Genomic DNA, 14,306 nt, shown 5'->3' on the forward strand with positions numbered 1-14,306 from the left:
GGCTTCTCTTCCATGAATTTGGCCAACAGAACCCACTTTGAATCAAAGCAGAAAATACAAGAAAACAGAGATACACCTCTGTGAAAAGGTGCATTGAGGAGCGCCATCTGCTGACTGGTCTGGAAATTTCATGGACAAAAATTGACAATGGGTTTCTCTGTACCCTAACCCCTGTTAGAAAATCTGTGCCCCATTCATCAGCCCCTGGCCCAGTTTTGATAACTTAAGCTGGGAAGTATTAAAGACTTAGAATACCAAATATCAAGAGCTGTGAAAAAAAAATAGGCAAGTGAAATTGGCCATCAGAGTAAAATCACCAACAATATTCACATGCTTAGACATCAGCAAACAATTACAAGCCATACTAGGAAACAGGAAGAGATCACCCAGCCCAAGGAACAAACCAAATATTCCAAAGAGATATATGATTTAAGACAATGAATCAATGATTATCACACAACTCTTCTAAATATGTGCAAAGAGTTGAAAGAAATATAACTAAAGAGATAAAGGATATTAAGAAGACACTGGGGAAGAAGAAGTGGCTCAAACAATTGGGCACCTGCCTACCACATGGGAAGTCTTGGATTTGGTTCCTGATGCCTCCAAAAGAAGAAGAAGCAAACTGGCATGGTGATTTGCCACAACAAGATGATGCCGCGAGATGATGCAACTAAGAGACACAGCTAGGAAACACAATGAGAGTCACAACAAGCAGGGAGCAGAGGTGGCTCAAGTGATTGGGTGTCTCCCTCTCACATGGGAAGTCCCAGGTTCAGTTCCCAATACCTCCTAAAAAGAAGATGAACGGAGAGCAGATAGTGAGCATAAACAATGGGGAGGGGGTGAATAATAAATCTTAATTTAAAAAAGAAGATACTGGGTGAGCATAAAGAATACTCTGAAAGCCTACAAAGAAAAGTAACAGACCTTATGAAAATGAAAGACACAAAGACTGATATTAAAAATACAATAGAGGCATGTAAGAGCAGATTTGAGGGAAGTGGCTGTGGCTCAAGCAATTGAGCCCCCTTTTACCATATGGAGGACCCAGGTTCAACCCCTAGGACCTCCTAGTGAAAAAAGAAAAAAAAAAACTTCCCAGATGTGCATGGAGAGGTGCAGGTCCCTGCATGGCATGCCCTGATGCAGCAAAGCAATGCACCAAAAAGACAACGACACCACCAGATGGAGGGGTAAAAAAGGGCAGACTTGAATTGCATAAAGACAGAATTAATGGTTTCAAAGACAATATCTGAACTAGAATGGACAAGAAAACAGAAAAAGAAGAGAATGGAAAAAATGGAACAGGGTCTCTGGGAACTGAGTGACAACACGAAATGTACGAACATGCACATTATCAGTGTCCCAGTAGGAGAAGAGAATGGGAAAGGAGTAGAAAGAATATCTGAGGAAATAATGACTGAAAACATCCCAACCCCTATGAAAGATATAAATAGCAATATCCAAGAAGGACAATGCACCCCAAACAGAATAAACCCAAAGAGACCTACCCTGACACACCTACTTTACAGAATGACAAATGTCAGAGACAAAGAGAGGATTCAGGAACTGGCAAGAACAAAGCCTAATGCTGATAAAAAATGTTGAGACTTCCACCAATTTACTAGATTAAATTTATTGAAATGAGAAATCAAATAATTAAAGATATCCTTATCATCAGCTACATATATCTGATTATAAGACATTTTCTATATCTTTTTCTGTAATTTTTCTATTTTGAATGACATATTACGCTTATGACCTATCAAATGATTTTTAATCTTTTCCCAGTCAAACATAGAATTATTATAGGCAAGCAGAGTAATACTAAAATTACTCTCATTCCAATCACATTTTAATCCTCTAAGTAATTTTAAGTTATATACTTGATCTCCAAGATGTAAAACTGCTGATTCTAGATCATTAACTCTACTGTTTAATTCTTCATCAATATGTTCTTGACTTTGCCATAAGTCACTAGCATTCTTATGCCAATCATGCACATATTGCTGAGTCTGCACAGTCTCATGCAAGGCCATGGTAGCTGTAGCAGCAGCTGCAATAACACCAATCAGTTCCAATATGCCAGCTATTAACAGTCCCACAAATTGCTTTGAGCACTTCAGGATTTCTTGAGCCATATGGAACAGCAGTTGACTCTCAGGTGACGATTGCCAAATTCAGTTCAGTTGCACTGGGATCCACACTCCCCACTGCCTTTGAGCCATTATAATGAAATCTCCATTCTGTAAAATATTCTCAAACAGTTATACAATGCCCCACTTTTATAAAATAGAGCATTCTTAGTTATAGCTGGTTTTCCAACCACAAACACATGAGGATCTCTTACACACGATAGAAAATGATGAGTTTGATCTAAATGCAAATATTGACCATTCTTACTATTAGTCCCAATCCATCTATAGCATGTGCTATTCCCAGAAAAATCTTTCCACAAATTCTTTTGTAGGTTATGACTATGAGTGTCATTAGCCCAAGGGCCTGGTATCCATTTTCCTTTGTAATGTTAACAGTTCCTGCCACAATAGCATAGGGAGAGGGCACAGGGGTCCAAAGTCCACAGGCAGACACAAGCTGCAAGTTCACAGTTCCAGGATTTGTAAAGTTAATGTGATGCATGGCAGCAATTGCCACAGGTCTCAGTGAAGTATTTTATCCTCTGGCCATATTTCCACTTTTCCCCTTTTTGTTTTAGTAAAGTAAGGAATACCGTTCAGGTGGATTTTTGTTGTATTGCTCCCCAGAGGATTTGAATTGTGCATTTGGGGGCTCATTCCTCTCAAAAGCAGAAGGGATATGATGTCAAGTCATTGGAGTAAGCATGAAGGTAGTTATGGGGGATGTCTATGAGCTGTTGGCAAGTAACAGGCAGCCAGAACTGCTGGGCTAGGCACCACAAGGTTTGGTACTCATGATGTTTGCCTTTTCAGTGGAGCCACCTTGCCTTTTCTCAGGTTTCAGTGATAGGGCCCTGGATCTTCACAAAGGCATCTGTGTCAACAGTCCTAAAAGGGATGTTAGTGAGGTGGACAGGGACATGACAGTCACCTGTTACTACTAGCAGGTATCTCAGATGTTTTTACATAGATATGAGGGTGATTTACAACAGTCCATTATTACTGTCTTGCTTTTAGTATTTGCAATCCACCCCTGGATAGGGATAGCAGTTTTCAGAGTGAACAGACACTATTGGGTTAAATCTTTCACTTTTCACAGGACCTCCTATGCTGCACACAATTGCTTTTTTATATTGTACTTTTGGCCTTCTTCCAGAACTGTGTTTAAGACCCAAGGGGTTCTTGTTTAGATTTGCCTTTGCCACAAACTCCACCCAAAGCCAATATTGGTGCTTGCCACATCCAATTCATAGGCTAAGTTAATGTCCACAATTTACTTTCCTTTTATTATTATTTAAAGCAGCTTGCTGGAGGTTTTCCTAATTCTGTGAAGGACTTTTCTCAATTAATACAAACAATGGTTTTAATATTTGAGCTAAATGAGGGATGACAGATTTTTAGTATTTTAATAATATTACAAATTCTATTAACATGAGAAAACATTGTACTTTATTAGTTACAGCAGAAAGTATAGTTTTATCTTACCCAACTAAACAACATTTAAAAATCTGATAGTGCAGCAGGGACTTTGCAGCTTCTTCCAATTGTTTGCCTAGTTTAGGCTTTTAAGATACTATTGTCTCTGATGTTTTTTTAATTCTGAAAAAAAAGGATTACTGGTTAACGTCATCAGTAGGGTTTCAGCTACTGATTTTTTTCTACGCAGCCAGATTATTATCACCATGCCAGGAGAGATGGTTGGGCTATGTACACAGGCCTGAAAAGCAGTGTAAAAGTCCATTGTTGGGTTTTCCACAGATAGGGGAGTGCAGGCTGGTTTGACCTGTCTAAGAAGACACTAAAGAAAGTCTTAGCAAGTTTTAAAACAAAATGATAGCAACACAGCTGGACATTAACTTCTTGCAACAAACTAGCAGTATTTGGGACTGCTGCATACTACAGTGTTGTTATTTTAATCTATGATAAGAGGTTGTTTCTGTGACACATGCCCTTTTATAATAATTAAAACCATAATTAACCACATTGTACTTCTGTTTGATATTATGCTGAAATATTGGTAAATTTATATGCTGAAATATTGGTAAATTTATACCCTTTTACTCATACAACTTTAATAGAGGGTTAAAAAAAACCTGTTAATTTTATAACACTTTAAAACACCTTCTATTCAACTTATAACATGTTAAATCAACTTACCTATTACTTTAATTTTTCTTTCAAGGTAAAAGAACAAATCTCTTATACTTAGTTTGGAATAAAAGGCTACTTTTTGGGATTTGATTTTGAGAAAGCAGGTTTGAACATTATGTTCTTTTAAAAGAGATAAGACTTTTCCTTCTTGGAACACTGAGGAAATGATGAGGTTAAAGCACAAGAAGCTATTTTGATAAAACAGACTTTCTTTGTATACTGATTATTGAGGATAAAAATTTTTTACCAAAACAGATTAATGACTTGAGAAACTCTGAGAAAGAAAATTTTGAATTTGCTTTAGTATATTACTTGATACTAAATCTTTTAAAATTTTATAGATAGACCCATCAAATTTTATTTAACTTTAATCATAAAAATTTCTTTTCTATGAACTTCTACACTTTAGTATTCACCTAGGTTTTATTCCACACTCTACTCTTTCCCAATAATCAATCATTTTATTGTAGGACAAAATCATCTCCTGTTTCCTTAATAATAAAAACACATTCCATATAGCCCATGTACAAAGTTATCAAGCAAACTTCTTACAACATAATACCATCAACACTAAACAAGCTTGTTAAAATAATAAACTTTTCTTTATTTCAAATACTTAGTAGCATGCAATATTGAAACAGTCTCCTAGAAACAAGTTGTCAGGGGAGGCTGGCTGCTGCCAAGTTTTCCTGTTGTAAAATTACATTTTATTATTACTAATATTATTATTATTAACTCAGGTTTGTTTAATAATGACTTTTTGGAATTAGCCATTTAAACACTTAAATTTAAAGAATGCTTTGCTAAATTTCTTATAATTATTTATAACCATATAGACTATAATTATATTATTTTAAGACAAATTTTACCTTCACAGAACACATTTCCTTACTTAAAGTTACCACAATACCTTCTAAAACTTGCTATATGCATTTAAGTCCCATGAATTTATGAAAATTAGCCATCCTTATTTTAGGACAAAACACACTTTTTAGAAGAAACTTATTTTCAGTCAGCATTTTCACAAACTTTGAACCTTCTTTAATATTCATTTAAGTTTTACATCCTTCATTTTATCCTGTGAAGAAAAATCAACTATTCATTTCAATCTAGGCAAGAACAACTTTTTATAAAAAGGCTTATAGTAATTTTGTTAATCAATACTTACAAGTTTTATCATTGTGGAGATTTTATTAACACTTATTAACATTTAAACTTAAGTATTAATATAAGTGCTTATTTAATTTTTGGCCATTTGAATAGAACTCTTTTTAGAATTTTTATTAATTTATATTACCATCTGGATGTATTAAAATATACACTGACATTGAATGAACAGACAGACACAAAACAATTACAACACATTAACAGAAACATACAGTTTACAATTAACCCATAATTCTTATTTTCTTCATATAGCTGTTTTTAAGTTCTCCTTTATATCACATCTTAGACTGTACTTTTTAAAATTTCTTCTGGAATCCATGCTGCCTGTAACATGCAAGCTGGTACTTGGAAACATTGTTATTAGTTTAGTTATGGTTAAACATTGTTCAAAGTATGGGGTGGGACAGCTAGCCTGAACCTTTGGAAGGGTCTATTGCTCCTCACGTTTCAAAGCGCTTGGGGGAATGACTGTTATTCCGTTAGTAATGTTGTGTACCTACATGTTCAGCTTCATTATAATAGAGAGCTTTCCAGGTAATATAATCTCCGGGGGTTAAAATAGCAAGGGCTAGGTTTTTCCAATCAATAGGTGTATTGTGAGCATGAGAAATGCTGTTTAATAACAAGTGAGCACAGGGGCTATTAAGACTATATTCTTGAACGGCTTTATGAAGGTGAGTCATGGTTTTATGATCCCAAGGATCCTAAAAGGAAGGAGAATCTCATTGTGGTAATTTACTGGAAAGAAGTGAGGAGGAGTGAATGGGTGGTGATTAAGGACAATTGCAGTAAGTGAAGCTGAAAGAGGAGGTGTAGAAGGCGCAGCAATGAAAGAGTTAGTAAGCGGAGCTGAAAAGGGAGGTGTAGTAGGCGTGGCAGTGAGAGAGTTAGACTCCGGCAGTTTTAGACAGTGTCTGGCATGGTGCCTGTAAGGCAGCCGTGAATAGCTAAAAGAGTGGGTATGAGACTAAGAGGGAAGGTTTTGCTTTCGTGGGCCTTAGCAGATTTGACTCACCTGAGCAATTTAGCCCAAGTGGCAGGATACCATATTGCAGCAGTGGAAAGCCACGGGTTAAAATGGACACAAGGTCCCAATACTGACAGCGCTCTTTTTCAGTGATTTTAACGTGGCAGCTAGCTAATAGGGCATATAACGCCCGTGCTTGTGGTGCTTAATCACATGAGGCTAGATTGCCCATACTGAGTTTCACTTACCGATAGGAAGAGGATCGATGTGGATCCCGCTGAAGGCTGGCGAATGGGGAGGGGGGGCAAAAAGGTTGGGCTCCAGTTGTTGTTGATCCCCGCGCGGTTGGGGCAGGCTGCCTGTCCGCGAGGTAAGTGACGACGGAGCCCCGGAATCACACAGCCGGGTTGAACACACAGTAACCACGCCGGAGACGCAGGCTCGTGGCGCAGGTCTGGTTTACTGGGGAAGTGATACAGCTTATATAGGAGGGGTAAGGGCTTAGGGTGACGTGGCAATTACAGAGAGGCTACGGGGACTGGGGTAATTTGAAGCGGCTGTTGATTGGAGGAGGCAGGTTTGAAGCTGGCGCCCGTGGGTTTTTCTGGCGGGAAGGTGGTGAGGAAGGAGGGCGGTGCCGTTTGCCATAGCCATTAGCATGCTCAGCGGCCATTTTGGCTAGATGTTACTTGCTGGCAAGCTCACCAACACCCGCGGCGGTAATGACCGAGCCGCGCCCAGGAGCCACAGCACCGCGGTGACCGAGGCTGCGGGGCCCACCGGGGTGCAGTGACCTCCACCCACTGGCTCTGAGCGAGCGCTGTCCTCTGGCTGCTCCTCATCTCCAGCGGCCGGCCCTGCCGAGCGCTCGCCCCAGGAAGGCTGCTGCGGACGGTGACGTCCACCTCGACGCCGGGCCTGTCCCCGGGGAATGGGCACAGTGGCTGCGGCGTAAAAAGCCCCACCCGTAAGGCGCCTCCCGCGGCCTGGGACGTCCGGTTCAGGTCCACGTGAAAGACGGGCCACTCCACCTGGAGAAACGTGCTTTTCTCCCCCCGGGGCGCGGGGGGGGCGGCTGGCCGCGGCGTCTGGGGACATGGTGAACCAGTAGTCCCCGGCCTCCTTGAAGTGGAAGCACTCAAACTCAAGCGTCCCCTGCACCTGGATGGCCAGGAGGTGCTTGGTGGCAACAGTCCGGTTGGTGCTGGCCTCCACCAGCAGGACGGAGACTTTCCACAGTGTCCGGTTTGCCCCATCAACGTACTGGAAGGCCACGGACACCGAGCTGTTGCTGAGTGCGACATGGCCTGGCTCTCCCAGGAGGAGATACTCGGCATCTCCGAGAACTGAAACGAGATGGTCAGACCTGGTGTTGAGAAACGAGGAGTGGAACAGTGCCATCGGATAACACCAACGAAGACAGCGTTTCAGACACGAGAGAAGGTGGAGCTGAGCCAAGGTGGGCGTAAAATGGTGGTGAGGGTGGGCCTGGGAGCTGGACCCTGCACTGTCCCCATCTTAAAGGGGCTCTGTTCCTCCATCTTCACCTCTAGCGCTCATGTTTAAAATAATTCATTGTAAACACTCGGGGTTCAAAAGAATCAGAATAACAACTGACACTTCTCAAGACAAAAATCCCACCCCTCACATTTCTCATTTGAATCAGGTTCTAGTCCTTAGGTCTTTGAGGAAAATGGACATACAGGGAAATGAGAGAAAGCTTGATTCAAGCAACACAATGCACACTTCTCTAGATCACTTAAAAGGTAAGGTGCGACATTTACTTCAAAGCTTTTATTGTCTGATACTCAAGACAAATTCTTGGGAATTTTTACACGCAAAGGAACCAGTGCCCCTTGGTTCGTACAGGGTGGCAATTTGTAGACGGGTAAGCAATGTTGGCACTTCATTCTAACAGGCCAGCCGAGGGCTGGAGTGGGCTCTCAGAGACTGACCGGCTCTAAAATAACTAGTTTTGTTCTTGGAAGTTTTAGCCTCACAAGTATCAGTCCGCTGGGATAAATCATATCTTTTTAAAAAGATACCCACCAGAACAGCTGAAGTGAAAAGTGGAAAGAACACAACACACACAAGAATGCTTGTTTCTGCTTTGAACCCTATCCAAAGACACAGCCAAAGAGACAGAATTTGGCACTGTAGTCATCGGCCAGCCCACGGCTGATGTAAGAAACAGCTCTGGATTTAAAGCACTGCAGTGGGAGTGAGGCATTTTATATTGCTTTTTAAAAAGAGCTGCAACATGTAAAATGACACCTCAATCACTCATGCTGAACCCCCGAAGCTCCTTAAGAGCGCCCGCAGTCGCCAGGAGCACGGCTCTATTTTGTTGTTGTTCTTAAGCAGGCACCGGGGATTGAAGCTGGAACCTCACGCACAGGCAGGCGCTCCACACTGAGCTGCACCTGCTCCCAGGCCGCAGGTGAAACGGCACTGCCCACAGACCCGCCCCTGCCGCCTTTGTGAAGGGCCGTCAGCATGGGTACATGTAGAAGGCTCACGCTTACGTTCCTTCCGTACCTGCATTAGGTGCGCCACACTCAACGTACTCACAGAGGACCACCAAGGGAAGCTTGAAAAGTCTTTCAACATCTGTTTCATTCTGATCAGCAAAATCCCAGGTCTTTGGTCTCCTCATGTCCTTTCTCACATCCAAATCATGAATGTTTTTCAGGAACACCTGAAATTAGGAACCTCAGGTAACGACGGCTCTGTCCCATGGGAGTCACAGACTAGGAATCATGACAGGACAAAACCGTTTGAAGGAGGTCAGCTTCCTAGGGTATACCGACAGGAAAATGGGGAGCAAACAAATTCTCCCCGGGGAAATAACCTGCAGCCATGGACGCCCCGCACTGCATTACAGCTCACCTGGTAAGGTCACCCGGTGTACTCAGCACCCAAAGACAACCTGTGCACAACACCACGTCTCTTACCTTTCATGCACATCCTTAAGTGTAGAGTTTGCTATTTGTGTCATGTCTGGATAATATATTTTCACATTGTTTATCTGATGAATTTACAAAATTCGGCCAAACTTCCGGGTGGCGCTGTGCTGGGTAGACCAGCCCTCCCTGCCCTGCCTCTACAACTGAGTTTTCAAACGTTCTCTTGCAAAACCGATGTGCTGCCCGGACTGCGCCATCGCGCGTGTTTAGGCGCCGCCTCCAACGCACCCAGCCATTTAAAGGAAAGGCCAGCTGAGCACTGCACCGCGGGGTGAACCAGGGGCCCTGCTGCCCCTTCTCTCCAGGGCCAGCTGAAGAGAAAACACATCAGTCACGACCGTCCCCCAGTACCTGCTGCTGCTGGCGGCTGAGGAGATGGGCTCCAGGCAGCAGTCTTCCCGGGCCCCTTGGCGGGCAGGAGAGGCTGGGGCGGGCGGTTCAGTTACTGTGAGCAGAGGCTCCTGCTCTGTATTACACACACGCAGACTAGACAAGACGCAAGGACATTTAAGGGGCAGTTTCCTCACACTCAAGTCGTGTAGACTTGGGGCTACCAAACAGTTTACTAATGTTTACATTCCCCGACTGTCCCCCACTGTCCAGAAGTTATATAGTTTAATATGCAAGTAGAGTGTTTTCCAAATAAATGTATGCAACATCCTTTCAGACAACAGAAAGGAGGAAAGGAGGGCTGACTGAAATAATCCAAAATTCAATGAAAAGGAAACTGGTGCGTTCCCATCAGCTTTCTTTCAGTACGAGTTGATTGAACAAAGGAAATACTGCACTTCCCCAAAGGAAGCAGAGATTTGAAGTATAATTATGCTGATCATTAGTGAGGCTTTCACCCCACCCCCAACAACGACAAAAATTCCCTTTGCTGGAAGGGGTTGTGGATCTGAGGGAACCCTCACGGGGTCACAGAGAGGGAAAGCTCTTCAAAGGCGCTGGTGAGAACTTGGCACAAGGGGCTCTTACCTCTCGGGCACGGGTGGGGCTTTAGGGCTGTTAAAATGCTTCTTTACAGCCACTGATACTCGGCCACCAAAATAGGGAGACACAAGAGGCCCCCTAGATCCCAAAGGGTGGGCTTGCTTCTCCCCACTTACTTGCTCCCTCATGATAGCCATTTTCAAAGAAGTCCCTAATCACAACTGATTGTGTGATCATCACACATTTTTCTTCCTCATGAAAATGAACGCAGAATTGTGTGATGATCTATATTTAGGATATTCTATATGCTAAATGGAAATGTAATTATAAAATAAACCAGGATGCCACCTATAAATTATAATATGGATTTTTTTTAACGTTTTCTGGTTTTCAAAGTTAAATGCGGACGTTTTACTAGTTTAACCCTGAATTTTAAGAAGTTAGAGCACCCCCCAGAACGGGATAGAATGCTGGGTAAATAACATTAGTTTGTTTTTTTTAAGAAGAGGTCATACCTCTTCGATTTTTTTTTAACCTTGCTTACTTATTTGCTTCCCAAACGTTGTGCCCAATACCACAACGGGCCGTTTATGCTTGGCTTGAGAATCATTTTAAGAAAACAAGAGCTTAGGTATACTTTGTGCACATTTTAAAATACTCATATATAGTATTCATATACATAAAAACATTTATAGAAAAATTCTAAACGCATCAGTTGGGGGGCGGGGAGTTGGGAAAATTCTTGACGGCCAAGGGCATCGCGCCAAGCTCATAACCCTAATTTTGACGGAAACCAGCTAAAATAGATGCTTCTGCAACCCCCGGAGTGTCTTCACAGACGCAGAAAAAGAAGAACGTGTTGCGGTCATGTCCGTGGGATCAACAGCTAGTCAGGAATAAAGGGGAAATCCTAACCCACGCACCGCTGCTCGTGGGCGCACACGCCGGCATTTGGAGGCGGCCGCTGGCGCGCAGGCGAGGCCGGGAGAGCGCGGCGCCCGCGCCCGGCACCCGGGCAGGCCGCAGTCAAGTTCAGGCTCGGAGCGGGCCCGCCCGCGTCGTCAGCGAGAGCAACGCAAACAGGGGCCGTTCCCAAATGCCTACACGCTGCTCGCACACACCCCCCAAAAAGGAGGTTAGTCTTAGAAAGAAGCAAACCCCCGAAACGCAGAGCAACCCCAGACGCGACTTGTCCAGGGTCCCAGGATCCTGCCCGCGCCCGGCTCCGGACGGCCGGGTCCCCCCAGCCCCGCGCGCGGGAGGCGGCGCCGAGCAGGTCGGCCCTCGGCGGAGGAGAGCCCCGCGACTCGTCCAGGGCGCCCGGGGCGCCGCCGGGGCGCGCTCCCGGCTCGGTGCCTCGGGCTGCGGGGCCCACAGCGCCGCCGAGCCCCGCCCGCGCCCGCCGCGGGCTTCTCCTTACCTCGGTGTGCCGGCCGCCGGCGCCGCGCGCGGAGGGCGAGTCTGGGGGGCGGGCGGGCCGAGCATCCCGCGGCGCCTGACGGCGCCCCGTGCCCCGCCTCGCATCCCGCCCCCCAGCTGGCCCGGCCCGCCCCGACGGCGCGGGGAGGGCGGCACGGAGGACGGGGGCGCCCGGGGCGAGGTCGCCGCCTGCCCCCCACCCCGGGAGCGCATCCTCTGCTCCCGCCCGCAGCGCGCCGGGCGCTGGACAGGAAGCCCGGCGGGGAGTGGGAGCGGCCGTCCAGGGCCTAGCTGGGAGGGGGCACAGCCCCGGCAAGCGCGTGCTGCCCCCACCCCAACACACCCCCCTGCCAGGCTGGTGCCGGGCGTTCCCGAGGCCTCCTATGCAAGCACTTGTCTCCATGTCATTCTTCTTAGAGGGCGATCACAAAATTAAGTCTTTGAAATGGCATAATCTCTAGGCTTTCCCCAAAAAACTTGGTTTCCCAAATGTCATTTAAGAGTTGCAAACGAAAACAGGTAAAGTTCATCCACATTTTTCCTCCCCTGGAACCGGGATATTTAATTTAAATTAAAAATAACTAGACATTTTTAGAACTCTAGTCTGCAAGTGTTAAGGTTGTCTTTTTAAAAGAATACAAGAGGATAGAGGTCCATCTTGTTTAACAGCTGCACGCACTTGTTTTTGAGTACACTAATGTGTGATAAAATTTGTTTTCTTTTCCACAAAATATAACATTAAACAGACAAAACTATTTTGCTGTGCTGGAAATCAAAGCGCAGTGGGGCGCCTGGGGAGATGTGATTGGAAGAAGCCCAGTGGAACTTTCTGGAGTGACAGATATGTTGTATTGGCTGGAGTGTGAGTTACATGGGTTTACACAGTAGTCAAAATTCATCCTGCTATAATCTGCGCATCTTACTGTATATTTTGCCTCCGTTTTTAAAACTTAAAACATGTCTCCCCCTCATTTTGCATTTGCTGTGCTGGTCTTCCTTCAGAAGGCAGGGAGGACCAAGCCCCCAACCTCCCGCGTGGTAGGCAGGAACCCAGTCACTCGAGCCACTTCCACTTCCTGTCACTTCATCTTTTTAAACACCAGCACCAGTATTCACTTATATGATAGCAGAGATGCCAGGTTTTCTAAGTACCTATCTCGTCAAATAACCCACACCAGTAGTTCTAATTCCATCCAAAGTTTCAAAAAAAGCTTTAAGATTATCATCCAATTTTCCAGAACTTAATTAGGAAAACTGTGTTTTTAGTTTTATAATCTTGAAATTATCTAGTCCAATATGCCATTCATCGAGGGAATTCTTCTTCAAACCCTTGCCCAAGTCCTGGGCATTTTCAGTTTTGCCAGCAAAAACTCAGTGCAAAGAACAGGCTTCAGAGTTAGGGAAATCTGACTTTAAACTCCAGCCTTGCCTTTGTAACCTTGTGCAAGTTATTTAAATCCCTCCCTCCCTCCACTGAAAAAGGCAAAGAATAATTACATTGAAGTCTGTGGTAAATAAGTGACAACCTATGGAAAGCAGCTTGCTTGCCGTGAACCATGTACACGCTCTTCCTGGAGAGCCACTCTGCGAAGAAGGACCTATGTCTAGTACAAGTGGCTGCTGCATCGATACGCTTGGTCATTTTTTAAATAGCTGCTTTGAGATGCTTGATTGTTCTTGTCTAAATTAGAATCCTTGCCAAACCCTATTATTGTCTTTTCTGAGCAGTTACAATATAGTTTAACCTTCTCTAAAAGAAGGCAAATGAATGGTGAAGGGGGAAAAGGTTTTAAAAGAACAGTGGTGTGGTCGTGCCAGCACTGAACTAGCACTAAGATGGCTGTGAAGACGCCTTCACTCTTCCTGGGCATCTGGTCCAGTGATCTTGTGTGAACGGAGTAAACTTTACACACTCTCTCTCTCAAGAACTCTCTTCACACCAATGGGGAAATCTATTTCCCCAGGTAATATTGTAAGATTAAAGCTGTAACTGATGCATGATGATTAGGACACAAGGAAGAACACAAATGACCTAGTTTTCACACTGCAACACAACACTATCTACAGGTGCATAACCTGATTTTTCTGGTGCTTCCCACATCATGGATATGTTCCAAACCATGGAATTTGAATAAGACAGAGAAGATCTGAGAGTAGACCTCAGACAAGTCTAAGTGGGAAGCATTTTGGGAAAAGGCGAAAGCACACAAACACAGATTTGCCTGGTCAACACAGTATCACCATCTCAAAATCACACAATTCAGTTAATACTTAATAGAAATCTACCATGTACAGTCAATGACCTAGGCCAGTGAGAATTCAAAAGACGTGCTGTATGACGGTCCTTGAACTTACAGGAATCCAATTTTTCTATTTTCTGTATCAAGACAATTAGAGAACAAGACAAAATGGTTCATTCATAGGTATTTGAGTCTTTTTGTTGCTATTGTAAATGGAATTTTCCCTGATTTCCTCCTCAGATGGTTCAGTACTCAAGGGCAAGTACATTACTGATTTTTGCATGCTGATGTTGTATCCCACCACTTTGCTAAACGCATTTCT

At 44.1% G+C, this 14,306-nt stretch overlaps 1 protein-coding gene across 1 annotated transcript; it reads right to left on the bottom strand.

Annotated features, from left to right (window-relative positions):
* Positions 1-1,623: 1,623 nt before the first annotated feature.
* On the bottom strand, positions 1,624-12,147 carry LOC131277633 (uncharacterized). Its single transcript, XM_058292678.1, has 3 exons — positions 11,746-12,147; positions 8,965-9,124; positions 1,624-7,772 (listed from the first exon to the last, which is right to left on the bottom strand). The coding sequence occupies exons 1-3, from the start codon at positions 12,145-12,147 to the stop codon at positions 7,105-7,107; spliced, it is 1,230 nt and encodes a 409-aa protein (XP_058148661.1). The 3' UTR covers positions 1,624-7,104.
* Between the last annotated feature and the right edge of the window lie 2,159 nt (positions 12,148-14,306).

This window comes from Dasypus novemcinctus, unplaced genomic scaffold (genome assembly GCF_030445035.2).
Source record: "Dasypus novemcinctus isolate mDasNov1 unplaced genomic scaffold, mDasNov1.1.hap2 scaffold_206, whole genome shotgun sequence".
Lineage (NCBI taxonomy): Eukaryota > Metazoa > Chordata > Mammalia > Cingulata > Dasypodidae > Dasypus > Dasypus novemcinctus.

Bases quoted from the DNA above. Each gene is read 5' to 3' on its own strand.
- LOC131277633 (XM_058292678.1), bottom strand. From the start codon at position 12,147: ATGGAGACAAGTGCTTGCATAGGAGGCCTCGGGAACGCCCGGCACCAG. The intron at 9,125-11,745 runs GTAAGGAGAAGC...TCCTAATTTCAG, and splicing joins CCGGCGGCCGGCACACCGAG to GTGTTCCTGAAAAACATTCA. The intron at 7,773-8,964 runs GTACGGAAGGAA...ATCTCGTTTCAG, and splicing joins GTGTGGCGCACCTAATGCAG to TTCTCGGAGATGCCGAGTAT.